The sequence below is a fragment of the Phyllopteryx taeniolatus genome, chromosome 13 (assembly GCF_024500385.1).
Source record: "Phyllopteryx taeniolatus isolate TA_2022b chromosome 13, UOR_Ptae_1.2, whole genome shotgun sequence".
In the NCBI taxonomy this organism is placed as follows: Eukaryota; Metazoa; Chordata; class Actinopteri; order Syngnathiformes; family Syngnathidae; genus Phyllopteryx; species Phyllopteryx taeniolatus.
In genome coordinates this window covers 9,977,501-10,004,213 of record NC_084514.1, presented here as the reverse complement: position 1 = coordinate 10,004,213, position 26,713 = coordinate 9,977,501, and the positions used below count along the sequence as shown (strand labels likewise).

Here is a 26,713-nt window from a genome sequence, read left to right as displayed (position 1 = left end):
CTTTTAGAAATAAATACAGGAGACCCACTTTGTCCTCCGCTGTTTGTTAGCGTCCGAAGCGATGCGTCCGGAACTATGATTAGCTTAGTCTGTCAGCTCTGTATGCCACAGCGTTTTACTCTCCACACACAGGAAGCCCTTAGTCTCCTCCGAGATAAAAAGTTCTCTTTTAGATGTAAATACAGGAGGACCCTTGCTCATTTCTAATTTACGTGTCGTGGACGTCGGCACTTTTAAAGTGTCCGGCTAGTGACGTTAACCATTTTTTTCCTGTAATCCATTGCAGAATGCCGCGTTGTGTTACGTTTCATGTGTTCTGAATATTGGAGGCGATGTGTGTGCTATTTGACCTGAATGATGTTACCTTCATCTGATGGTCGTGTTTCAGCTTTATGAGCCGTGATCATTTGGTCTACTAAACATAAAACAAACAAAAACACAAATTCACGACATTGTGCGCTTTTTCAGACGCCTTTAACGTCAAACGTTCCGAACAGTTAGCATCCAAAGCCAAGCGCCTCGAACTCTGATTAGCAAATCCTGTTAGCGCTGGATGCAGGGTTTTAGTATCCTCACACGGCAGCCCTTAGTCTCCTTTCGGATACAACACATCTCCTTCAGAACGAAATACGAGAGACCGTCGCTTTCCTCCGTTGTTGAATGTTGTTTGCGTCCGGAGTGATGCTTTCCGTCCGATACTATGATATTTCCGGGGGGGAAGAAGACAAAAAACAGCTGCGGGACAACTATTCTCCATCCGAAAACAATCACACAAGGAGAAAAAAAAACTATCACCTTATTACATCATCACTCCCACCAACTACTTCCCCGTTTCCCATTTTACTCCTTAGCAGCAAAAAGGCCAAAAAAAGAAGAAAAAGGAAAAAAGACAGCCACATCAGCCTTGCACCAAAGGAATGTCATCTGACGTCATGTATTTGGGATCAGATTTCTCCTTCTCTTCTTCTTCTCTTTCTGCACTGACAAAATTGTGCGTGTGATTTCTTTTCTCCAACGTGCCCCCTGGATCCAGAGTTCACACTTTAGCAAGAGGAGGCGAGGGGAAAGGTGGTGGTGGTGGCGGGGGCAGTGGGGGGGGGGGGGTGTACTACATCGATAAAGATAAGACAAATCCGCCACTTTTTGGGGGCACAATCACATCACATATACATGCAGATGTTTGCATCATATTCCACCTTTTGGGAGGGTTCTTCTGCATTAAATAAGGAGGACGAAAAAAAACTAATCAGAAAGAGGTGGATCGATAGATTGATAGATGTGTGTGTTGGTGCACAAACAGACACGTAGTCGTTTCTGAGAGGTGGAAGCAAAAAAAGAGAAAAAAAGAGCGAGAGAGAGAGAGGGAGGCTGGCTGGAAGGAATGCTAGGATCTGCTGGAGTGGAGACTTTTTTTTTTTTTCCTCCCCTAAACGCTTCATTGTGCAGGGGAGGAAAAAGCACCCCAAAAAATGTTTTAAAAGCAACAAAGAATCGCCATCATGTCAGTAGAAAGGGTAAAAGGTAAAGTAATAGGGACGGCGTTACTGATCGGTGATCGATCCATTTTAAGTAAAGTTTTAAGGGGGGGGGAGAAGAAAAAAAAGAAAAAGAGCCACTTTGCAACAACAAGCAGCTGGTTCGCCTCGTCAGCATCTTGGACTTTTTAAAGCAAAGCAATATTCGGGAATTGGACGTTGGGGGGGGGGAGAGTTTGATGCTCACGCTCCATCAGCCCCCCCCCCCCCCAAAAAAAAATAAAAAGAAAAAAAAATGACCAGAATAACTATTTTACTCGGTGAAAAACTTGTAAAACTCCACTTTCAAGCACTTTAAAACGGAGCCTGAACGCACCCAAAAGTTATTTTATATTTCGGCCCCCATTTTTTTTTTTTTTTTTTTTTTTTTTTTTTTTTTTTTTTGGGACGCTGCTGACCAAGTGGCTCAGACTGCCGGCGTCAGCGCTAGCAACACTCACACACTTTCTCAAAAAGTTTCCCTCGCCAACATGGCCTCCTTTTGTTTCGAAAGAGTTCAACTCACCTCGCTGCGAATGAAACAACGTGAAGACCGGAGCGCGACGTCGGCAGCCTTTTTTTGTTTGTTTTTTTGTTTCCCCCCGTTTCGTTTCGTTGTGCTGCTGCTGCTGCTGGCGTTGTTTTTCTTTTCTTTTCTTTTTTTTCTTTTGCGGTGGTGTGTGTGTGTTTTTAATTCCCAGGCTCCGGAGCTCGCCTGCCTGCTCGCCTGTTTGCTGGCGCGGCGCGACGCGAACTAGTGCGAGCGAGGCTCCGCCATGTCAATCAAACGCGCCGTCCACGCACATGGAAGGCAACTGCCCGCCCCAGTTTTTTTTTTTTTTTTTTTTTTTTTTTACCGTAATGCTCACACTAAAGGCGCATTTACTCAAACGCAGAGGATACCAGTCGTCTATAAGGAGGACGTGTTCATGGGGGAGGATGATAATCATCATCATCATCACGATCGATGCATGAAGAGTTTAAAAGCAGAAATTTCCTTTTTTTGTTTGTGGTGAATTGAGTCAAAATGAGGTTGTTGGTTTTTTTTTGGTTTCAGGTTACTGCTAATATCTTTTATTTAGGGGATTCTAGATTAATATGGATCAAGGATAAGAAATTTAGAGGCTAATTTGGGGAGGGAAAAAAAGTAACTTTTATTGAAAAGGTCTTAATTTGATGTTGTTTCATAGCAAAACTAGACAACTAAAATAATCATTTAGTTAAAAAAAAATTCGCATAACTATGAAATTGTACATACGAAATTGGAAAGTATATGCTTTGTGAATAAAAAATAATAACAGGTGAGTGTAGTAGAAATACAATCTCTTGAACTAACCCTTAACCTTGATATTAATATAGGTTATGATCATATTCTTAAAATATTATACATTAATTATTTTATACTTTTTAAAATAACATATATACATGAATAGTTTGACGGAATCTTGATTTACCTTATGAGTAGCATAAATTATTTAATACAAATATATAATTTGGATTAAAAAAAGATTTAAGTAAATATGAACAAATAAAATACAATCCCAAGATTATGAAGTGTCATAATGATGTTTTTTACTTTTAGAAAACCTTTTTTAAAATATTTATATATTAATATAGTCATTTTATATATATATATATATATTAAAAATATTATTATTTTGAAAATGTACATATTTATAGCACATCTCTACCTTCAAGGTAGTCAAAGCGCTTTAAGGCCGTCTCCTCGTTCACCTGCAGACGACGCAGCATCAGGAGCGACTCGGTGTTCAGTGCCTTACTTGAGGACACTCGGACAGGGGCCGAGGATCGAACCCACAACCTTTGGGTGGCGAGACGACCACTACCGCCTGATCCACATACAAAGTGTTGTTTTTGTTTCCTTTGATGGAGACATTGCGAATTGAATTTGAAAAAACGAGGCCACTGTCATCGATAGTTCAGACATTTGAAGAAAATGAGAGATTGTTGTCACATATACTAAGCAGCCAGTACTTGCCAGAAATTCCTGCTCCTCATTCAATTCTTGCTGCTGGCCTCTTGGCAACCTCGTTGACCAGTTTTCTTCTTTTCATCCAGTTTCGGAGGATGTGCAGTTTTTTTGTCTTTTTTTATGTTTGTTGAATTGTAATTTTGAATTTAATCATGCCTCGGGATTTCTTTTTGTACCAATTTCCCGAAGAATACATTTGAACAATGAGATCCCTCTGACCGACCGTGGCTTGTGTGGTAAATGTGACTACAAAAACGTAATGAAAAGCCCACTAGAACAGCTGAACTTGATTGAGCGTTAATCAGAGGCACTTTAACACATTCACTGCCATTGACGGCTTTACAAGTCAAATGTCCATGTTAACTGGGAGGGCTGGCAGTGAATTTAAATGTTGGCATTGGCATGTTCGCTCAATTCTGAACGGCGCCACATACCCAAGTTTTAAGCGGGGGAATAAACTCTTGGGCAAATAAACTGAGGCCAGGACTTTCCGTCGGTGACCTTTATCGTTCACGCTGACATCGACGGCCGCCTCGAAACAATCACAAAGCCGCGTCGGGGAGCAAGCGAGCTCATGTCACCGAGCTCCTTTCCGTTCATGTCACTCGGAATCAACAACGTGACGAGCGTTGACGCTCACAGAGGAAATATCTCACATCTCGATTCTCAAAAGATCTCAGTGAAACACTCTCTCAGAAAAGCCAAAAAAACATGAATCAGTGTCACAACTGAGCACAGCTTCCTAAAATGTATCTTTCCAAATATAGAGGGTTCCTCTCTTGACACTTTCAAGTTCAAAGATGAAAAACGTGACGCCGATTTGACCACTCCGAGCCATCTTGGCTCATTCTAAACCTTCCGTTCCTTTTTTTCAAAAAAAAAATTATTGTCATATTGAAATGAAATGACGAGAGAATAGTTCTCGTCATGACTCGTCTAATTCAAGATTTTGCAAACGCCAAATTTAAGAAACAACTGCTTTGTGCGTTTCAAAATGGGGGGGGGGGGGGGGGGGGGAATCTAATACACATAGGGTTCATGCAGTCAAAAATAAAAATAAACACAAATAAGATACATATAAAAATACAAGTACAAATAAAAATACACTTCTTGTTAATGCTTTATGAAAAACGTACGCATATAAAATGAAATAAAAATAGAAATACACAGCCGGTTCAGCCATTTCAAAAAATAAAAGTACATTTGAAAAAATTGAATAAAGACACAATAAAACTAAACCTCAAACATAAAATTAATTGAACTAAAATAAAATACATGAAAATGAATGAAAAAAATACACCTCATCCATGCAATACAAATAAAAATAAAAGTAGATATGAAAGTAAAAAGATAGTTCATGCATTTAAAAAAACATTATATAAAAAATTTTACTCACAAAAATAAATCCAAAATAAAAACAAAAGTAAAAATCCAATATATTAAAATAAAAATAAATAAGAACTAAAATAAAAATACAAATATCCATGTAACAAAAAGTTCATGCATTTCAAAAATAGTCTCAGAAATAAACATACATCTCTGATGCATGCATTAAAACAACAACGAAACAAAAATTCACCCTACATTTATGTCAGACTATAATCGATGCAAATAAAACAAAAGTCATTAATTGGGGAAATGTGGAGAAATAATTGCACAACAGAAGGGAAACAACCTGGGTGTGTCTTCATCCTTTTTTTCCCTAACCTTCCACCAAGTTCAGTGGAAATTGGATAAATGATCCTACTAACTCACACAAACAGTGACAAAAGCATTATCTTTCTGACAGAGACAATAAACAGACTAATAATCATAAAAAAAAACTACAGTGAGCTGAACAAGTCAATTCATCCATCAAGCTCTTTTTCCTCACTTGCTTTTCGAGCCAAATAGACTCATTGCCCCGCACTTGAGGATTTTTTTCTTCTGGCAAACACAAGCGCACATTCCGGCGGCTGCGCCAAGCAAATAGCCACCGGTGTAAGTCCGAGGCCCCGAGAAGAAGAGGAGGGGGGGGGGGGGGGGGGGGGGGGGGGGGGCGCCTGTCAGGAAGTACGAAATGAAATTCCACTCGGTGCAATGATCATCGTCAGCTGACATATAAAAAAAATATATATTTGAAAAACTCAACGTAAGGTCATGTACAGTTAGTGCTAACAAGGAAAGCCTCGTGTTTGGTCCCGGAAAGAACGGACAGAGCAATCCATCATCCAAGTACAATAATAATCATAAACATAATAATAATATGTTTAAAGTAGCACGTTTCCAGCAGAAAACCACATAATGGGTACAAGGCGGTGGGTTTATACATTAGTTGATAAGTTGGCAAGTAGGTAGGGACATTGGCCGGTTGGTAGGTTATACATTGCTAGGTAGTTTTACAAATGTTGCTCGGTAATTTGCTAGCTAGGCAGGTTCATATTATATCACATAGGTAGGTTTATATTGTAGGTGGATAGTTTTATATTGCATGTAGGTATGTAGGTTTGTGGAAAGAGGTGCTGGGTGATAGGCAGGTAGGTAGGTAACATAAATATTCACTGCCAGCCCTCCCAGTTAACATAGATATTTGACTTCTAAAGCCGTCAATGGCAGTGAATGTGTTAACTCATTCACTGCCATAGACAAGAAATATTTGTCAACTCGAATCCAACCGTCTGCTGCCACCGACGAATATAATCGTCAATTACGTTTTTCAACTGGAAGAGGGTCTCACCCAGCTTGTCTGTGAAATTCAAGTTTGTATGTAACTGCGATGATGAACAAATGCCAGTAGATGGCAGCGTTGCGTCGCTTTGCATGTGAGCTCAGCACATTTTTTGGAGTTGAAGCTAAAGATTAGGGACTGAAACTCGACCTGTCGCGCGTCGGTTATGAGAGAGAGAAATGCAAACGAAGTCGGGCCTGATACTCGAACAGAGTATGTATATGCGTGGTATACACGCAATATGTGTCGAGGTAGGTAGTAGGACGAAAGTGTGCCGCAATCGTGAGAAAAGATGACGCAGTTCACGGAGTGAATGGCAATCGCCATGTAAAGAAAAAAAAAAACACAACAGCTGTCGGTCGACGTGTAGATGTCCTTGTATGTATTCATTGTATGTAATTCTTTTAAAACACCACAACCACCTTTTTGCTTCCATGACGTTGGGGGATTCCGCAGCCTCTGCTGCGGATGAGCTACGCGGCCGCTGAAAGGCCGCCCATGTCGACCAACATTTTCCATCGGCGCTCACACACACACAGAGAGGATGATCCCAGCAGATAAATGGAAGCAGATGAGATGGGGAAGGGCCCCAAAAGTGGCTGTCACAAACTCCGACTGTAAATCTGGGGGCGCCCCCCACACCACCGCCTCCCCGAGCCTCGCCCCCGACTCGTCCAGTGACACAGTGGCAATGTGAAACAGAGGTGGCAATAGTACTCATGGAGTACTCTGTACTTAAGTACAGATATGTGTGTAAAAAGACTGGTCAAAAAGTAGGATTCCGTCAGCGAAAGTAAAAATGTAAAACCTCTGATAGAGTGGAGCCTTGCGATAACGAGTGATCCGGCTTTCTCCGAGTTCAAGCCATTTTTCTACAATCAGCAGTAGTGATCAAGTTTTCCAAAAAAGCTTTTCACAGCCACCCCCAGTTGACCTTGACTGTCAAACTGAACGTAAAACAAAAAACAATCACACCTTGTGTAGTTAAAACAACCACATAGTTTAGTCTTTAAGTCAGTTAGCTTAATGCTCATGCTAAATAGCATCTATGTTGCGGCGCTCTAACCCTTTAGCAAGGATTTAACACAAACAGTGCGGCAACACACATAGACAGACAGTTTGACAATACTCACATATATTCTTTATCCTCAGCATAGAATGTTAGTCCTGTACTGATGAGCTGAAAGAGGAGTTAGGACGTCTCACTGAACAGTATATCCGACTGTCTTATACTGCCCCCAGGTGGCCAAGGTGTGCGCACCTCACATTCAATCGATGCAATGTGACAAAAACTGTATGTTTTTATAACGTATGATGTTATGGTGTGCTATTTTGTCCCCAAAGTATTTGAACTTGGTTACTGCCCATCACTGATGACAGATAAGGTCTCGTGCTGACCAGGGCAAGCAGTGGTTGGGGAGGCAGGTCTTGGCACTGAACGTCAACAAGCGCCAGATGTTTACCAGCCAGCCAGCTGCTTTCCCTCGCTCGCGCTCGCGCTTCGCCGACCGTCTTTCAACTTGAAAGCCGCCTGCTTCCCTGTAATCAGCAGAGTCGCTTTCAACTAAATGGAACACCGCCTGCAGTGGAAATATACATTTTTTTTTTCATAATCCACAGAACGTCAAGGTCATCGGTGTCATTTTGAGAAAAATCTACAAAGGTTGTCTAAATATTTTAATTTAAAAAAAATAATTGGATTAAATTAAATTGTATCATTTGAGGGGTTTCCAAAAATCCAACCCCAAAATCGGTGCCCATGCAAAAATGTTGAAACTATTATTTTTTATTTTAATATTATCAATTATTATTATTATTATTATTATTATTGTCCAATGAAATTTGGACGTTTAAACCTTGATTTGCAAATAAATAAATGTCAAAACATTGCATCATGAGAATTTGGGCCAAAAAATGTCTTGCAATTACCCCAAACAAAATTCTAAAAATTTGGATGTCATTTTCTTTAACTCATTTAGCAATTTTGAAAAATATATTAAAGTTAAATATAAATACCTCTCAAGACTGTTTTTTTTTTTTATATTTTTGCAAAACAAATTGATAAAAAAAAAAAATAATTAGCAAACGTCAAATTTCAAAATTTTGAAATCTTGTGGCTCAAATTAACTCGACTGATTTACTATAACGTTAAACAAAGGTCATTGCTGCAGGTCTGACAAAAAAAAAAAAAAAACTCCAGGGGTTGTGGAAAGAACTCAAATAAAAATAATAATAATAATAATAATAAATCACCAAAAGTGAGAGAAAATAATGTAGCTGCGCAAAGATTTTAAAAAAAACTTGTTTTGGAGAAAATCCCTAGTCTTAAAAAAATGTGGACTTTGTTTTGCAAAATCCGGCGCACTATTTTATAATATAATCTAATATATTTTAAAACATTCACCAAAATGTTGAATTATGACATTTTTACATGAAAAATTATAAAAACAGATTACAGATTTCACCAAAAATGGTTGTGTTTTGTGAACATTTTTAAATAATTTTTAAGTCAAACAAAAAGTTTGAAAATGTGGGGTAAATTTTAAGTAACAAACAAAAAAACAAAAAAAAGGCTGCTTCAGTTTCCCAGCGAGCCCGCAAATTTTCTCGTGTCCGTCGGGTCCGATTTTTCAAGTTGAAAGTCAGCGGCCTCCCCCGCAATCAACTAAATGGAACGCGCCACTACGACGTCGACGTGTATATTTTTACAGCCCGCAGAAAGACAGGTCGTCGGCGCCGTTTTCCACTTAATTCCATCGCCGAATCCTCGTTGGCTCGCTCGCTAGCTCGTGTGCGTGCCTGTTGTGTCTACGAGGGGCCGGGATGCAGGACCACCGGGTGATGGGCGATAATGCGCTCGTCCGTGCGCGAGGTGACGATGGTATTTTCCCTTCAAACGAGTCGAGCAAGAGCGGGCATGTCTCTTTTTGGCTTTTTGTCAAGCTCTCTCGACCACAACTTTGGCATTTTTCCGACCGCAGAGCTTCACCTGTTGCCCCCGTGAGTTCATGGAAAGATGATGATGATGATGTCATTATTTGCGCATTGAGTGAGGAACATGCAAAAAAAAAAATTGGGGGGAATGACACCATTGGTTTATAAATAAGTTATTAGCGTTCACGCATTTATTCAGTGAGAAATTAAGTCAGATTAATTGTAAAATAGCTGGGGGAAAAAAATACATAAATGAGTACTAGATAAATATAAAGATTAAATTAAAAAAATCTAAATGAGATGGAATAAATAAATAGAAGGTTTATCATGAGGAGTCGCGCATGACTGGGTGAGAAATTATGTGCGGTTGAAATTATGTGGTAAAAACAAACAAAAGAATAGCTGTATAAATTGGAAGTTAGCCAATAGTGAGAAATGAAGTGCGGTTAACTAATAACAGAAAATGAAAACAAATATAATAAAAAAACAAAAGTAAAAAAAGAAAAGGTTTTTAGTAAAAACTAAATTTGACCCTTTTATTATAAAAAAAAGACAAAATATAAAAAAAGAAATATTTTCAATAATAAATAAGTTGTTTTTAAATGAAAAAAAACCCAAAATCAAACTATTTATTTCCCACTTAATTTCTCAGTGAATAACACATGACTCTTCATACGAGATGAATCACCCAAAAATTTCCTCTTAGAATTGCACTAAATGGCATCATCCGTAACAGACAAAAAAAAGAAATGCCCATCTGCACCCCGAGGGCAGAATGTTCTCGGTTGGCTCATCGCTGGGTGTGTTTGACACCAGGAAGTGGGAAAATGTGATGACTGTGTGGGGAGGACAAGAAACAATGTGCCACGCTTACTACTTCCTGTGTTGGCGGTTGGGCAAGTTTGCCACGGCAACAGCCGGAGATGCCAGTGTGGAGTTACTTCATCGCACACGCACTCAGTCATTTGTTTTCCTATTAAAGGAATTACCTTACAAAGGGGGGACCAAAAAAAAAATCTCAAAAAATATTATTATAAAATAATGTTCTCAGAAATTGGAGAAATTAATCTTTATGCTGGGAGAAATAATTTTTTAAAAAAGAAGAAAAAACGTATTCGGTTAAATACCGTAGTTGTAAAAAAAATGAGGGCAAAACACATTGTGTTGAAAAACAATTATAAAAAAACATTTGAATATTTTCACCTAAAGCGCAAAGCTATTTTGCAAAAAAATAAACGAGAAAAATGTCACAAAAATTTAGATGTACGAATAAAAATCAGTGAAAGCTTGAAGAAAAATATGTACGCCAAAAATTAGAAAAAAGATATTTGGAGAAAAATCTCAAGTTGTTTAAAAAAAAAGGTGATTTTGCTAAGAAAAAAAGTCACAAAACATCAAGTTGTGAAAAAAAAATTACCACGGTTTTTCACACAAAAGAAATCTCTCAATTCTACAAAAAAAGGCTAAAATATCAAGAAAAATCCTCCAAACTTTTAATTTTTGTAATATCACTTCTAAGTCCTGCAAACATTTTTAAAACAGGTGGATGTCATTGAAACGACTGCTTGCAACACAAGATGCTAAAGCGGGCACAAATGTCTAATTTATTTTTATATTTATAATACAGTGGTGCCTTGAGCTATAGGTTTAATTTGTTCCAAGACCACTCATTTTTGTAACTATTCAAACTTTTGTACTTAAAAAAAAAAAAAAGAAAAAAAGAATAACAGCACCCTATAATACTTTACTTATAATAACAATTAAATAGAATGTAAAGAATTAAGCAGTTTGCGCATCATGATTTAATGATTCCCTCTGGTCTGCCCACTTTGGCCACCAGGGGCAGTGCAACACAGTCATGCAGATACAAAGAGTAGTTTAACAACTACTGTGACTTGGTTAGCTGCTGTAATATTACTTGTGTTTCGCAGTGGATAAAGAATATTGCGACTATTGTGACATTGTCCGTCTGCATGTATTGCTCCACCGTTTGTGTTCAAATATCAGCTTCATAAAGGGCTTTACAACCGCAACTATTCATGCTAAAAGTTGGCCCGTCAGTGGCTTTTTTACATTACGTGTTAGCATTAAGGTAGCGGGGTCAAAACAAAAAACAAAAAAAAAACAGCCGAATGACAGCTCGTATCTAAAAAAAACAACAACCTCGTAAGTCGGGTCACTCGTATCTGAAAGCACAGCTCTATCTATATTCACCCCGTCCGCGCAAACACAGTCATCCGTTTCTTTACTTTTTGTGCTTTTGCTCTCCTCTTCTTTAAAAAAAAAAGACTCTTGAATCTTCATTTGAGTCTTTCAAGTTTCAGACCAAAGCAGTCGATGGCAGACGACAGGACATTGGAAATTAACAGGGAAACAAAGCAAAGGGAAACGTGCTAACTGCACTAAAATCCCGAATCGGAGGAAGCTCGTCCCAAAATAAAAGCTCGCCCACTTCCTCTCACAGTAGTTTCACAATAAACGTCCTGGCATGGCTTTTCATATTGTGGATGAATAGGCATCTTTGCAGTGTGTGTGTGTTGGTAGTCAGAGTGATTGTCGGTTACAAACACACACACTGGACATAATTGTACCCGAGCCACACAGTGGCATCGCAATACAAAACGTGTCAAAAAAAAATTCAAATAAAAAAAAAGACATTTACAATGGCTTCTTGTGATGACAAAGATTTCTTTGGCAATAAAAACAAAGGAATTTTTAAAAAAATAAAATAAATAAATAACGGCATCATTGGCAAAACTGCTTATGTGTAAGGTGGAACCTCTGAATTACGAGACTGACCGAAATTTATAAAGTTGTAAGAAGTTTTGAAACAACAGTATACCTTGACCAAACCTTTTGAGAAAAAGCTCTAAAATCGGGCAAATGTTTGGAAAACATTTCTCAAGTCTCATGGAACTATTTAAAATTTTTATTTTAACATTTGAAATTTTGTAAAGGTTTTCTGGGAAAAAAAAAAATGCTGAAATCATGCAAAATTGTGAAAAGTTCAAAACATTCTAGGAGCATTTTTCTTTTATTTTAAAAAAAAAATACTTTTGCAAAATGTTCCCAAAGTCATGCAAAAATAAAAAAAATCAAGAAAAGAAATCAAGAAAAACCTCCAGTTGCACAACAATTTTCAAAATTGTTTACATTGTTGCAAACATCCATCCATTTTCTGAGCCGCTTCTCCTCACTAGGGTCGCGGGCGTGCTGGAGCCCATCCCAGCTGTCATCGGGCAGGAGGGGGGGTACACCCTGAACTGGTTGCCAGCCAATCACAGGGCACATAGAAACAAACAACCATTCACACTCACAGTCAAGCCTATGGGCAATTTAGAGTCTCCAATTCATGCATGTTTTTGGGATGTGGGAGGAAACAGGAGTGCCCGGAGAAAACCCACGCAGGCACGGGGAGAACATGCAAACTCCACACAGGCGGGGCCGGGGATTGAATCCGGGTCCTCAGAACTGTGAGGCTGACGCTCTAACCAGTCGTCCACCGTGCCGCCTTGTTGCAAACATTTTCAGGAAAATTTTAAAAATTTTAGAAGTTTCACTAACAATTGTGACTTTTCTAGAAACATCTCAAGGTTATGCAAAAATGTTCATCCAAACATTTGATGAAAAATGTTTTTTTTTTTTTTTTTACTTAAAAAAATTCTTGGAAACATTTTGTCATGCAAAAAAAAAAAAAAAAAAAAAATCACTTTCTCGAAAAATCGTGCAAAAAAATTAAAATTGCAAAAATTGTCTCAACTCATGCAAAAAAGGCTTTGCAAGCAGACATCACTCAATTGCTAAGTTTAGCTGCTAGCTGCTAAATGCGTCTTATGTCAAAAAACATTGACATTCCATTGGCGATTAACTTCCATTGCCCCTCAAGTGAATGTTAAAATGTTACTCCGACATTATCTGTACCATTAAAACTTTTATGACGACAACATTTGACCCTGATCATTTCTGTCCATTATTTCCTATGAGAAAAATAGTTTTTCAGGAAGTTCCACTGTATCGTCGCATATGTTTTCCAGTTTTGGGTGAATCGACCCACAGTGTTTTGTTCTTGATTGCATAATCACAACAACATACATGTGTTATTTGCGTTAATAATAATACAAACGTCACCAGGTGGGAAAGCGAAGGCAACTGGATATGTTTGTAGCTTTACGCCAGCGACATTACCTCACATCCGTCCGTCCCTGTGGAACTTTCCGGGGCTTGAGCAACGATTAGCAAGCGACTCCAGATAACGCTACGCTAAGAATAGAACGCTGCAGTCTTCCTGGAAAGGTTAGAATGACTTTCTTTTTTTGGGGGGGGGGGGGGGGGGGGCTTGTAGACGCACACATTGGCCACAGGGAGGCGCTTTTCTGGACCTTGAAGAGATTTGGCTTTAACTTCCCTTACAAGAGACATTCCTAATCCAATTTCACGTAATTTGTCTGGAAATTATGACGTATGAAGTACAAAGTGTACATTAAATGATCTATCTTTGCCAGCTACATGTATACTTCCACTGAATAGCAGAAGGTGCATAATTAACCTGCGGCTCCATCTAGCTTTTTGTGCTCATTCTGAAAGACCCCAAGATGGCGCCAAAGTGCTGGCTCAACAGGAATCGGTGTCAAGGAAGTACCCGTATGTTGAAATGATGCATCTTGATTGAGAGGCAAGCTTTGTATGTCGTGGGAGGAGCAAGCTTTGACATTTTTGGTCATGGAAACGGTTTCTCATTTGCGTGTGTGAGAGAGAAAGAGCGAGGGAGCGTCTGAGAGAGAGAGAGAGAGAGAGAGAGAGTGAATTATATGTACTTATTGTTCAATACGATTAGGATTTTTTTGCAGAATTCAAAGATTTTTCATGAAACTTTAATACATTTCTCAAAATATTTCACAAAAATAAAATATTTTCTTTGCAGGCGTGGAGATCTTTTTGGACAAATGTTTGCACGGCAACAGTCATTTTTTGCTTTTAAATAAAATTAAAAAAAAAAGTGAGATTTTTCTCGTTTTTGCAAAATGGAAAAAAAATGCAGACAGGAGATTTTTCTTGAATTTGTTTTGGGGGAAAGGAATATTTTTCATAACTTTTCACAAGATGGATTGCCATCCTTTTTGCAATTTTTTTTTCTCACGACTAGGCATTTTTCTCAAAGAGAACAAAGTTAAAAAATGTTTTCCCAGGTGCAGATTTTTCTCTCAAATTTTGGGGAAAAGGATTTTTTTAATAGCAATATTTGCACAACCATTCTCTTCTGTGTCATGTGATTGTCTTTGCGCATGATTGTCAAAACGTTTGATCCAAAAAAAACAAACCCCAAAAAACTTTCCGCTTTCTTTAGTGTAGTGTGTTCCTTTAAGAGCTTATCGAACAAAGCCTCACTCCTCCGCTTTGTTGTGTGCGCGCGAGATGCATGTCCACCCACGCACGCACACACGTCAACATTCGTCTGTATACACACACAAAAACAACAACAAACAAACAAACAAAAAGTCATCATTTACATAACAGATGTCCTTTTCCTCTTTTATGTCCTTTTCTGTTGGGCGCATCCAATCGGAAAATGTTTAAAAAGGCAATCCACTTTTTCCTCACGCCGACAGATCGGAAATGACCAGCGTTTCCATCTTATTCCCGATGTCGGCCGGGACCTGGAGATCGTCCACGTCGTAGTCGTCCTCAAATGACCTGCAATCGCATTTTAGCACGCTTATTAGCAAACCCCGTCAAAGAACAACAACAAAAAAATGAACATTTTTTTGGTACCCTTCGTGTATCTGTTCGTTGGCGGTCTCCTCCGCCACCAGAATCTCGTACTCCTCCGAGGCGTATTTATCCCAGTCGGACGGGTCCGGACCGTCGCCGTCGAGGTCCTGCAAGGGCCACGTGAGTTTTAACACGCGAATAGAGAGCCCTCGGAGGACTGTTCGCGAGAACCAGAGGAAGAATGCGGAAGGAGAGTGACCTCCAAACAACTGCGAGCGGTATTGGAATATTCTGCCGCCAAACTTCGCTGTCACGCTCCGCCCGCACACAATGACAAAAACAACGTTTTGAAGTTTATCCCCGTCTGTCTGTCTCGTGCGCACGGTTCAAAGTCGGTAGTAAATCAGACAAACTCTCTCGGGCAAGTTTGTCTTACAAATGGCCCAAACGAGCCTAAAGCGGTGGCTTCGAAGCAAAATGGCTGACTTCCTGTGTCGTTTTTTTGTGGGTTCACTCATGAGAGACACGGCTACTAAATTTCAAGTCGCTGAGTCAAACGGGCTTCGGGGGCTGAATTGTAAATGGAAATTTGCCGCTGTGAAAACATTGCGGGACAAATAAAAGGCTTGTTCGTTTGTTCTAACCTCGTGGGGACCTTTTGTGACTTCGTGTCCAATTTGTGATACATTTAAGGGACTTAAGACTTGCGTCCGTCCCGAGTTTCGTGCTCACCTTCTGCATAGCAAAGGGGTCCCTCTGTTCGTGGTCCAAATATTTCTCCAGGTTGAAGAAGGTGTCGAAGAAGATGTGAGCCATGCGGCAACGTTTCAGGTCACCCAGCGTTATTTTGCCTGCGAGATAACGCGCGGCGTGTTAAAGTGAAGCGGGCGCGGCCGGAGGAACGCGCCCGGGTCTGCGCTTCACCTGGACTCTCCGGTTTGACCAAGTCGAGCATTTGGCACAGCAAGTCTTGGAAGGGCAGCGGTTCGATGCCCATCCGCTCCATGCGCTCGCACTGCTCCTCGTAGAAAAACTCCAACTCGAACATGGACAGCACGCCGTCGCCGTCCACGTCCATGCAGCGGAACCAGTACTCGATACTGGGCGGGGGAGGGAGGGGCCAAAGGTTACAGCTCGGCTTATGCCCGACTTTGCCGCGTCGGCGTTTTTCAAGATCATTTTGGGATCATTTGTAAGATCGGAAATACAAAACGATACATATTTACGGGCTTGAAAGAAAAGAGAATGAACAAATGGGAACGCAAATCCAATTTGTACAAACGGTCAGAAGAATAAATGTAACAGAACATTTGGGGGGATGAAATTCCCCCAAAATGTAAATAAATCAGGGGGGAAAAAAAAAAATGTTGTTAATCAAATTTGGAGAAAGATTTAAAAGTAAGATTTTTGGGGGGAAAAGTCTTAAATCTGTGGCAATATGTGAGGAAATAACTCACGTAAAGAGTTGATCAATAGAATGAATCAATGTTTTGCAACAGGTTCAGAGTTGGAGAGAAAAAGAAATTTGTGCAGAAAGTCAGAAAAGTTAAACACATTTGTGAAAAGAAAACTGGGCGGCAACTAATTAGCAAAAAAGTAAGGATGTAAAAAAATGTATTTTTGTAAAACCTTAAACAGTTATGAATCACAATTTTGCACTAAAAGAAATTGGGGAAAATCAAATTGCAAAGATTGGAAAAAAGAAGTTTTGTAAAAAGTTGGGATGAATCCCAATTTTGCAAAAATGAAATTGAGAAAATTGGACTTTTCATATATTGCTTGGAAAATTGGTGCAAAAAAGTCAGAAAGATCACATTTGTGCAAAAAAAAAAAAAAGATGAAAATAAGGAAAATGAAATTTGTGATGAACGGAAAAAGTGTATAAAATGTATGCATGAAGCCAGAAAAAAAACCTAATACATTTGTGAAAAAATAGGGAAAAATCATATCATAAAATCAAGAAAGTCAAACCTCTGAAAAAATATTTTTGTAAAAAGTTGGGATATGACTCACAACTGCAAAAAAAGGAAACATTTATTTAAATATATATATTTTATAGTTTAATAAAAGTTTTTTAAAGTATAAAAAAAAAACCTTCAAAAATACCTGAAAATCAATACACATTTATTAATAAAAAATGACATTTTATTTCTCACCTAGTGGGATTTTTCTTGTCCTCTTCAGATATGAGAAACCAGACAAATTCAGCGTAGCTCATGCGACCTTCCCTCTGCACTGCGTTGCCCCTGGCCACCAATCACACAGACAGCTGCCATTTTCATTCCGTCGTCATAGCGATTGGGCTCACCTGCGCCCGCTTGCGTTTTTAGCGCTTACCGTGTCACGGCGCCCGAAAACAACCTCTCGATGATTCTGTTGGAGGACGCTGAAGAGGAGGAGACCATGGCGCAAGTAAATAAAGGTATACACATTTTTATTGGTTAGCTGGATTTACAAAAAGAATCACAGAATTTGATTTCCTTCGCTGTAATAAGGCTTTGTCGTGTAAAATTATGGAGTATGGGTCTGGGCTCTGGCTGGGCTGATGTCATGATGGCAGTGGAGCAGGCAAGATAAAAATAGGTGCAAAATGTTAGAACATTTAACAAATTTGCCCAAAAAAATGTTTTTTTTGTTTTGTTTTTTTTTAAAAAGAAAATATTGAGCAAAAGTATTTGGAAAATTGCTCATCGTTGAAAAAAATTGGGAAATTATATTTATAAAAAAAGAAAGGAAAAAGTCATGAATCTATCTTAAAAGATATTGCGCAAATTGGCAGTGAAATAAATTAGCTAAAATGTACAAAGTCGGGAAAATAAAGCACATTTTTGCCCCAAAAAGTCAGTAAAATAAAGGTTATTTTGTAAAATCATGAAATTCAACTTCATGGAAAAAAACCTATGGGGAAAAAATATATGGATTAAAAAAAAAATCCTTGGTTGAAAAAAAAAGTAAAAAGACAAATGTTATTGAATTCGTGCAAAAAGAACAAATAAATTTGTGGAAGAAAATGGGAAAACAAATTAGCTACAAAGTAAAAAGTTGGGAGAATAAAGCTAATTTAAAAAAAAGAATTGTATATCTAATTAATGGAAAAAAGCAAAAAGTTGCAAAAATGGAGAACTGTTTAGAAAATAATTCTGGAATATTTTTGAAAATTTCATTGGGGAAAAAAGTAAAAAAAAAAAAAAAGTTTCAGTTTAAAAAAAAAAAAAAAGTGAAAATCAGTAAAAATCTAATTAGCCAAAAAGTGAAGTTGAAAAAAATACATATTTTAAAACTGTGGAATACAAATAAAGTAAAATATCAGAAAAATGTTTTGCAATAACATGATAATGTTGAAATGTTACTTAAAACATTACCTGTACAGTTAAAAGTTTTATGACCGATGCTTTGGCTTGCCATGATTTTCCTACGGTCAAAATGTCTCCTCACCGTGGTCGTTGTAGCGGGACAGGTCCTTGTGGTCGATGTAGAGGTCGTGGTCGCTGTCCAGCTCCCAGAACTTGCAATAGATGACGTAGAAGTGCTCGTAGGAGAAGTAGTCCGTGATCTGGTTGATGTCGTCCTCCTCCTCCAGCAGCGCCAGCGTCTGCAGGAAGTTGCTGCGCCGCAGCTCCGTCATGGACATGCGGCCCGTCCACGAGCGGTTCACCACGTAGAATATCCGCTGGATGACCTGCTGGACGAACGGCAATGTTTGTTACGTCCATATAGGAGCCACTGAGAACAGGAGTGGGCTAACTCCATCAAAATGACGACAGTCGTGAACGCTGTGGCGGTGGATTAAGAGGATAGCAGGACACACATGGAGGCGTATTAGAGCCACTGAGTTTTAAATTAAGTGCAGGAATGACTAGAGAGAAGGCATATTTTACAGATGAATACCGGTCTAAATCAATGGTTAGTTCCAATTTTGACATAAAGGGGGCAGTCCTTTATTGACCTCCAGAAAGCAGTGCTGGTTGGTCAATAGAGGGAGCTAGGGCGCCGCCCCACCACTCGGCTGAGAGACCTTGAAGAAGACAAAAATTAACTAATAAAAATGAAAAAATACAAATGTTTCTAATGGTGCCTTGGAGATACAGGTTTAATTTGTTCCATGACCACGCTTGCATTTTAAAACACGTGCCCATATCGCTAATCATCTTTCCCGTTTGAAATCAATGGAAATATCAGTAGGACCAATGTGGTTACAATGCGTCAGCAATAATAAATGTAGAATAAAATAATACATAATATTAGTAAACAAAAAGTAAAAGTCATTTAATACAGACATGATCATTTGGGAGTTAACCATTTAAAAGTATTTTTAAATTAAATATAAATATATTATTTTTATAAATATTTATGCAGTAAGTTTTTTTTAAGTCCAACAATAAGTATTTTAAAAATAAAAAAATATTTTAATGAGTGAGGAAACGGTCAACTAACAAAATGTAAAAACTAACGTTTATACAGTTCCTTATTTTTATTTAATAAGACATTATAAAAATATAACTTTAAAAACGAAAGAAAAGTTAGTCTACATTTTTTTTTAAATTCATTTTCTTTTAATGTGAAATTATTTTGGGATTCAAGAGACACAAAACGCGCACATTAGCACACTGCAAGTAGTGTACATTTGCGAATAGTCAGCATGAACGGCAGAAAGTTCAAGTTCAAGAATGTACCGCTCAGCCACTTCCTGGTTCATGTAGCATGCGGCTAATGTGTCACAGACAGGAAAATCAAAAATGGTGAGCTGGACTCCAAGGAAGGAAGCGTCCCAATATGGGCATGGAAAAGGCCACAGAGGTCGGGGGAAGAATTTGCTGCATTCGAGGCTGTACAGGCCTTTGGAGTTTTCGTTAATGTATTTCATGCTGTATTTGCAGATTATACACATACAAATGAATGTATATTCTTTATTTTGATATCTAATTGATTTTTTAAAATTACCGTTGTGATGTAGCGGGAATGAAACTCAGGTGCATCCTTCAGAAACGTAAGGCCAGGGTGCGTGTCCACGATGTCCTAAACAAACAGGACAAACAGTTTTCTTTTGACTAAATGAGGACAAAGAGATTTAATATCTGATTTTTCACTTTTGACGTATTTGATGACGTAATCAACATCTTTTTTTAGAATGTGAAAAATCTACACTGGCATCGTAGAATTTAATGACCAAAACGCTGCGCAGTCATCAAAACTAGACCCGAAAATATGTATAAAACAAAAACAATAAATGTTTGTCCATTTCTTACAAAATAGTCGTAGTACTTTGTAATGTATCAAAGTACTACGACTAAAGACTCCTAGTAAATTTAAAATGTCCTATCATTGCATTTATGAACAATTTGAAAAATTACGAAAATAATATGTTAAAATGTAAAAATATGTAATGTAATGTAAATGTAAAAATATACACAAAAAAAAAGATCAAATCTGAAATCAAAATATTTTAAATAAAAATATTCAAACAATTACAAAATGATTCATAAAATATAAAATAAATGTACCAAACAAAATACTATTGTATAAAAAAATGTATAACATAAAAAGGCATGACAAATTAAAATGTACGGAACATAATATAATAAAATAAAAATGTCATAATAAATGAAATAAGTAAAATAAAAGAATGTAAAAAAAAATTCACAAAATAAAATATAGTAAACTCAAACTGTATGAAGTAAAATGTTAGAAAATATAAATGTATAAAATCAGGTAATGTAGATGCATGCATGTAATATATAGTAGTATGCTAAATAAATAAAATGACGCAAGTTATAAAATAAAGATTTATAAATAAAATAAAAACTAAAGAGTATCAAATCAAATAAAAATGCATACAATAATTTACAATGTATAAAATAAAATGGAAATGATGGAATACAATTAAAATGTAAGGAAATAAGCAGAACAAAATAACCGTGCCATTTACCTGCAGAAGAGGAATGAAATCCTCCTGCTCCAGGTATTGACAGCCGGGTTTGGCCAGCAGGTTAATAAACCTTGAGGCGTCGTCGTGGCAACTGTGCAGCAACCTGCAGGAGCGGCGAGTCATTGAACATTTACGTCGTCGTCGCGCGACTTTGATCCAAACGAAACTTACTTCCTCCAGGTGGCGATGAAGGCGTGAACCGAGACGAAGCCCGTCCTTTCGCCGCCGGCCCCGTAGAACATGGCTGCTTTCCAGTAGAGCGGACACTCGCACGCCTGCAGTTGAGCGGCAACACAAATCATGGACAGACTTGGAATGAACGAAACAGAGTACAAATATCTGCAGCTTGGGTGCCACTGCATCTGCATGTTAGTATGAGTGAATGTTATTTAGCATCTTTTGTGGAATATAGATAGATTTGACGGATGTATGGACTTGGCACACTATTGCACTAAACCATTTTTCGAATCCCAGTTTGTTCCCACCATTTAAAGCGTCTTTGATTAACCCTGAAAGCTCAGATGTTCTAGGAGGATTACTTGAAAATGTCCCCCACAATTAATTTATAGCGGTAATAGGTCCAAATTTATCATGGCCTGTTTTTGGCCTGATTTCTACAGGGGTGTGTAGACTTTTTATATCCACTGTACTTTATACTTGGGGTGGGGGGGGGAAAAAAAAAAAAAAAAAAAAAAAAAGAATTGACCAACTGGGCTAAATCGACTTTAAATATAGGTTGACGCAAAATTTCTGCTTGAAGCACCGCCGGACCAAAAAAAACAAAAACAAAAAAGCTCAGCCGGAAACGTGTTTGCGCCAAGTTTCACACGGACATTTATTACAGATGCACGCAGTGTTGGGCCAGTGAAAACATTGGCAATAATTACAGCGGAGTGACATATAAAGTACATATGAGATGATGTATGAGTGAGCTGAATAGTAGTTACCGTTGTTTTTTGTTTTGTTTTGTTTACCTACAAAGGTCTTAGCCAGCACGCCAATGCTAATCGCGATTGCTAACCGTTTAGCATTGGCTGATTTTGCGGTCTCAAATTCCGTTCGCTGAATTTATACCATATAATACCATACCACCAACATATGCAGTTGAAGTGAGAATATATTGAATGTTAGTAGTAAAAAGTAAAATAAAATACATTTTTGTTTGGGGGGGTGGGGAGTCTGGGGGCAATTACTTGATTACTCAATAAGATAAAGATAATCGATTCTAAAAAGATTGGATGGTGACAGCCCTACATTATACAAGACTGATACGTTACCTTAGCGACCTTGCTCATCTCGTAAATGTCGGCCTTCTCCTCCTCAAACTCAGCGAAGGCCGCTTCGATGGCGGCGATGGCGGCGTCGTGCTTGGACGGTGGGCCCGCGGCAGGAAGCCCACGCGGGTAGTAGAACCTGGGAATGTTGATGGCAGGAGGAGGAGAAGGGGTGACTATCACCGGCGCCGCCGGGGTTGGGCTGGGCGAGCGCTGCGAGGGGGCATGCGGGACGGTGGATGCCTGGACAGGGGCCGGCGGCGGTGTGCCGGGTTTCTTCTCCGCTTTGGACTGGACCTGAAGTGAAACCAGGAGGATGATGTCATGGGAAAATTGGATCGCTCTTGTTGTGTAACTTAGTTCCGTTGTGTTCCTTGCCTTTCGAGAGTAAACCATGGGAAAGCCACACTTTGAATTAGTTTTAACCACGGGTGTCAAACTCAAGGCCCGGGGGCCAGATCTGGCCCGCCACATCATCTCATGCGTCCCACGAATGCAAATCATTTTCATCAACTTCCATGATTCTTGCTAAAATCTGCACCAAAATTGCTAATAGTCATATGTAATCAATAATGACAATATATTGCAAAGACATTCATTAGCAAACCCCTTTTTATAGGACCTTGATCAATAGTTGAACAAACTACTATCCTTGACTGATTTCAATACTAGTTATCCAATTTGTTGTGATGTAATGAGATTTGACATTTATATAGTTTCTCAGTCATAACGGCCCTCAGAGGGAAACCGTAACCACAATGTAGCCCCCAACAAAAATGCGTTTGACAAACCATAAACAACCCACAAACTATGATCCCCAAACCCTTGAATATCATTTCAAACTCATCTCACATAATGACCCTAAAAAATACAGATGACTGAGCTCATTGACTGCCACTCAACGGAGCAAATCGTATAGTACTTTAAGGCCTGCAAAACCTGCCTCCTCCACTTCACACCCGAAACAACAACAACACAGGAAGTTTTTAGCATGCAAAACTTCCTCCCGGAGGCCATCTTGCATATTGAGCCTGACAGCTGTAGCGACCCCCCTCCGAACATACACGCTCCTCGGGGGCCCCTTACCCTCCACATTCATTCTATTACTCTATTCCTGCACCTCCCATCTATTAATACCCTGCTGGTATCTGCCTCAGAACAGTTTCTCATTCCCGGCATGTCCTATGAGAGAAAAGCTGTGCAAATGCAACATGATAGATTTTTTTTTTTTGTTGTTGTTGTTTTTTTTTTTTTTTTTTTTTTCTGCTGCCATCTTGCAGCGTGTCCTTAGCTGCCGGTTGCGCAAACTGACCTGCTGCTGTTGTTGCTGTTGCTGCTGCTGAAAAGACTTGAGTCTTTTCTTGAAGCGCGACGGCAGGACAAAGTCACATCCCCGCGCCAGAAATGCCAGCTCGCCCCTCAGGTCGGGGTCCCGGCGCAACGACGTCTCCTTGATCATCATGGTCGGGGATCTCCACACGCAAAAACGCCCCCGCCCGCCAACGTCCACTTAGATATCTGACAAAAGCTCCTGAAATCAGCCCAGAACTTTCGTCTGCAGACTATGTTGTAGTAATCCAGCATGCGAAATTTCTGCGCATGAAGACCACCCGAGCATGGTCCACCATCGGGGGGGGGGGTAAGCAAACCCTGCGGTGTCCCCCCTCACGCAGTCGCTCTGGTGCCTGCCGCTCCACAAGCTGGGCTCGGAACCAAGCGCACCGAGAAACATGAGCCACGCCGGAGTCGGGCAACACGCACATACACAATTTACCGGCTGAGAAGGGGGGGGGGGTGCACACTCCCCGCCCAGTAAAGGCCGCTTCCATGTGAGTGGGCGTGTGAGTGGGCGGGGCCGGCAGAGAGGAAATATTTCCAAAGAGGTCATTTTGGGATAGTGCGAGGAATCAGCGATTGACCTTTCGGTAAAGTTCCAGGAAGTTTGTTGCCTGTTGCCGCAACTTGAACATATCCCGTGTTGCATTTTGACACATTTACTGTACAAGCACTTGCTGGGAAAATAATGAAAATAGTCATTTGATATATATTGGACTGTATGATCTATAGTTTGTTTGTGGGGAAAGGCCATTAAAATAAATAAATAAATAAATAATAATAATTTTTTTTTTTTTTTAAGTATTTGATGCCCCTGATTTTTTTTTCTTAAAGTGCAGATATAGCGCATGGAAGATATACAGCATGTTTTATTGCATAATATGCTAGTTCAAAATGGGGGGGGAAAAATGGTGATAATAGATTCTTGTCAGATATTTTCATCATACCAATATTTAAAAAAAGAATTTACTTGAAAAATCAAAAATTCTAAATAGTGCACTTTCAGGGTGGGAAGATGCAGATTAAATTTAAATAAACATTTTACTCATATCAATTTCATATCATAAACACTAGTGTAAAAAAAAAAAATGTGATACACACCACACAATTAGTAACTTAAATGATTAATACAATTTTTAGGTAAGTCAGTGACGAGTAGATAATTTTTTTTTTAATTACTCAATTGCCAATTTTGTAATATGTGATAAAAGTCTGACAATAAATTACATATACAAATATATAAACATCATTACTGTATACTGGAATGTAATGTAATGTTATATTTGAAATTAATTATTCATACAGATTCATATTTAGTTTAGTAATCATTTCTACTTGACTACAAATATTCATTATATACAATAATTTAATACAATAAACAAACCTGACTATAAACATAATAATGCTCAGTTTTGATTGAGAAGGTCGGAGAGATATTCATTTAACAATATCAATGTCTGACAATTATCTTTGTAAAGACACTTTTTTTTTTTTAAAGAAAAAAATTTCTTTGATTTGGATGTCATCTAATAGTGCAGCTGTACCTAATGAAGTGGCCGACGCGTGTACAAAACGAGCAAACGTCTGCACTGCAGCTGTGCGCACATTCCACAAGGAAAGCAAACTTCTCACAATCTGCTGGTGGAATAAACACCTTTTTTTTTGTTGTTTTTGTCTCACGTGGTCTCAGTGGAGAATCTGCCGCCCCCTAGTGGTATTGGTCATCATTTACACATACAGAAACAGCTCGGCAAGCATTTGGTGTCGAAAAAAAACGACTTAATTATTTTGTTTTCTTGCATATTATTATTATTAAATATATTTATTAGGTGTGCTAGTGACTTTTTCCATATACATAAGCAAACGTTTTTGTTTTTTTTTACCGGGTAACTCCGCTGAGCGCAGCCCTGCTGAATTTTTGGGAACAACTCCACTCTACTCAAACCAAGGTCACATTCCAATACCCCCCCCCACCACCCCCCACACACACACAGACACACACACACACTTTTCCTGATGTGCTGCAAGAGGAAACATTAATCACTGTATCTTGTGACCATCAACAAACGAGCGCCATGCAAAGAGAATGTTACGTCGAGTCGCCTGTGATTAAAATGGGTTTGTCGAAATGCTGCACACGTTACTACTATACTGACATTATAATAAATAGACTGAGAAGTGTTTATATTTTTTTATATATGAATAAAAATATGGAGGGGTTTCCAACAATCCAATAATCACCGTTTTTGTCTGATTCCAAAAGCAGTTTTATGTATCACACGAAAAAATAAAAATATTTATTGATACAAAACAATACTAATCAGACGTTTTTTAGTTTTTGATTTTTTTTTCTAATTGATGACAAGTTAATAAAATATACATTTTATTATCTAGTAGATGCAGCACCAAAGACTCGAGGTCATTCACCTGAAAATTATTTTAAAGAGAAATCAAATGATGATATTCAAATCAAGTTTTGCTTTTCTTTTTCTTTTATCCCCCTTCTGGGATTTGCGTTATTTCTTCTGATTCCAAACAAGCTTTGAAGATTTAGTTTGTACTATCTTTCGGCTCGCCCGAACTCTCGGCCGCGTAAGCAAAATGTTTCCACATCTCACGCCGTGCATCTTTTTACTTTGTGAGCTGCAGACAAGCGCGAAACTTTGTTTCTGTCCTAAAACACGCGCTGTCGAGTGCCGCTTTTTGGGAAGCCCCGCCCACTACACAGAGCTGTGGCTGGCGACAGATGTGCCAACTGCTGCCGCACGACCGCTATGTTACTGTCATTCTTAAAATACTGATACCGTAATTTCTCGTGTATTATTTATTTTACCCCCCCCCCAAAAAACCTTAAAAAGTCAACTTAAAATACGCATTGTTTAAAGCCACAGTGTTAAAACTAAACACGAGGGTTGGCCACAATATTAAATAAAGAACAAACCTCAGTATTAATAATATTACTGATCAGAATTGATTAGAAAAACTAATTAGGAGAGGGTCACCATGAACATTTATTGCATATAAATATATCAATGGATAGAAAGTCATGGGTGCGCATTATACACAGGAAGGGTTTTCCTGATTTTTGGAGTCAATTTTGGAGGTGCGCATTATACTCAATTACGTATTATACACGAGAAATTCCGGAAGTAAAAAAACCCAAAATGTTACATTGTGTCATATAAAACCAAGCTCATACTAAGATGTCATTGTTCAAAATATTGTCATTGTTATTTGCTTCTTCCTATAAGCGAAGAGGAAAAAGATCAATTCAGAAATCGGATTTTAGTCACAGAAGAACGAGAGGCGAATGAAGACAAC

General features: G+C 38.7%; 2 protein-coding genes across 10 annotated transcripts in view; both read right to left on the bottom strand.

Moving 5' to 3' along the window:
* The window catches only part of fndc3ba (fibronectin type III domain containing 3Ba), an 87,748-nt gene extending 85,404 nt beyond the window's left edge, over window positions 1–2,344 (bottom strand). For all 7 annotated transcript variants that reach the window (XM_061794245.1, XM_061794249.1, XM_061794247.1 and 4 more), the window contains exon 1: window positions 2,041–2,344. The gene's annotated coding sequence lies outside the window, so the exon portion shown is untranslated. The remainder of the gene's footprint in view (window positions 1–2,040) is intronic.
* Window positions 2,345–14,003: 11,659 nt separating this feature from the next.
* Window positions 14,004–26,713, bottom strand: part of ppp2r3a (protein phosphatase 2, regulatory subunit B'', alpha) — a 51,621-nt gene continuing 38,911 nt past the window's right edge. Inside the window, exons 1-12 of one of the 3 annotated variants that reach the window (XM_061795259.1) lie at window positions 23,370–24,058; window positions 22,061–22,354; window positions 20,955–21,058; window positions 20,784–20,886; window positions 19,799–19,873; window positions 18,293–18,536; window positions 17,195–17,243; window positions 17,014–17,103; window positions 15,782–15,957; window positions 15,590–15,708; window positions 14,918–15,024; window positions 14,004–14,839 (exon numbers count right to left, since the gene is read on the bottom strand). In XM_061795259.1, the coding sequence (XP_061651243.1) occupies window positions 14,743–14,839; window positions 14,918–15,024; window positions 15,590–15,708; window positions 15,782–15,957; window positions 17,014–17,103; window positions 17,195–17,243; window positions 18,293–18,536; window positions 19,799–19,873; window positions 20,784–20,886; window positions 20,955–21,058; window positions 22,061–22,354; window positions 23,370–23,519 (1,608 nt within the window). In that variant the 5' untranslated portion in view covers window positions 23,520–24,058 and the 3' untranslated portion in view covers window positions 14,004–14,742. Of the gene's footprint in view, window positions 14,840–14,917; window positions 15,025–15,589; window positions 15,709–15,781; window positions 15,958–17,013; window positions 17,104–17,194; window positions 17,244–18,292; window positions 18,540–19,798; window positions 19,874–20,783; window positions 20,887–20,954; window positions 21,059–22,060; window positions 22,355–23,369; window positions 24,059–26,713 lie in introns of those variants that run through there. The other 2 variants (XM_061795256.1, XM_061795257.1) reach the window with 2 other exon arrangements.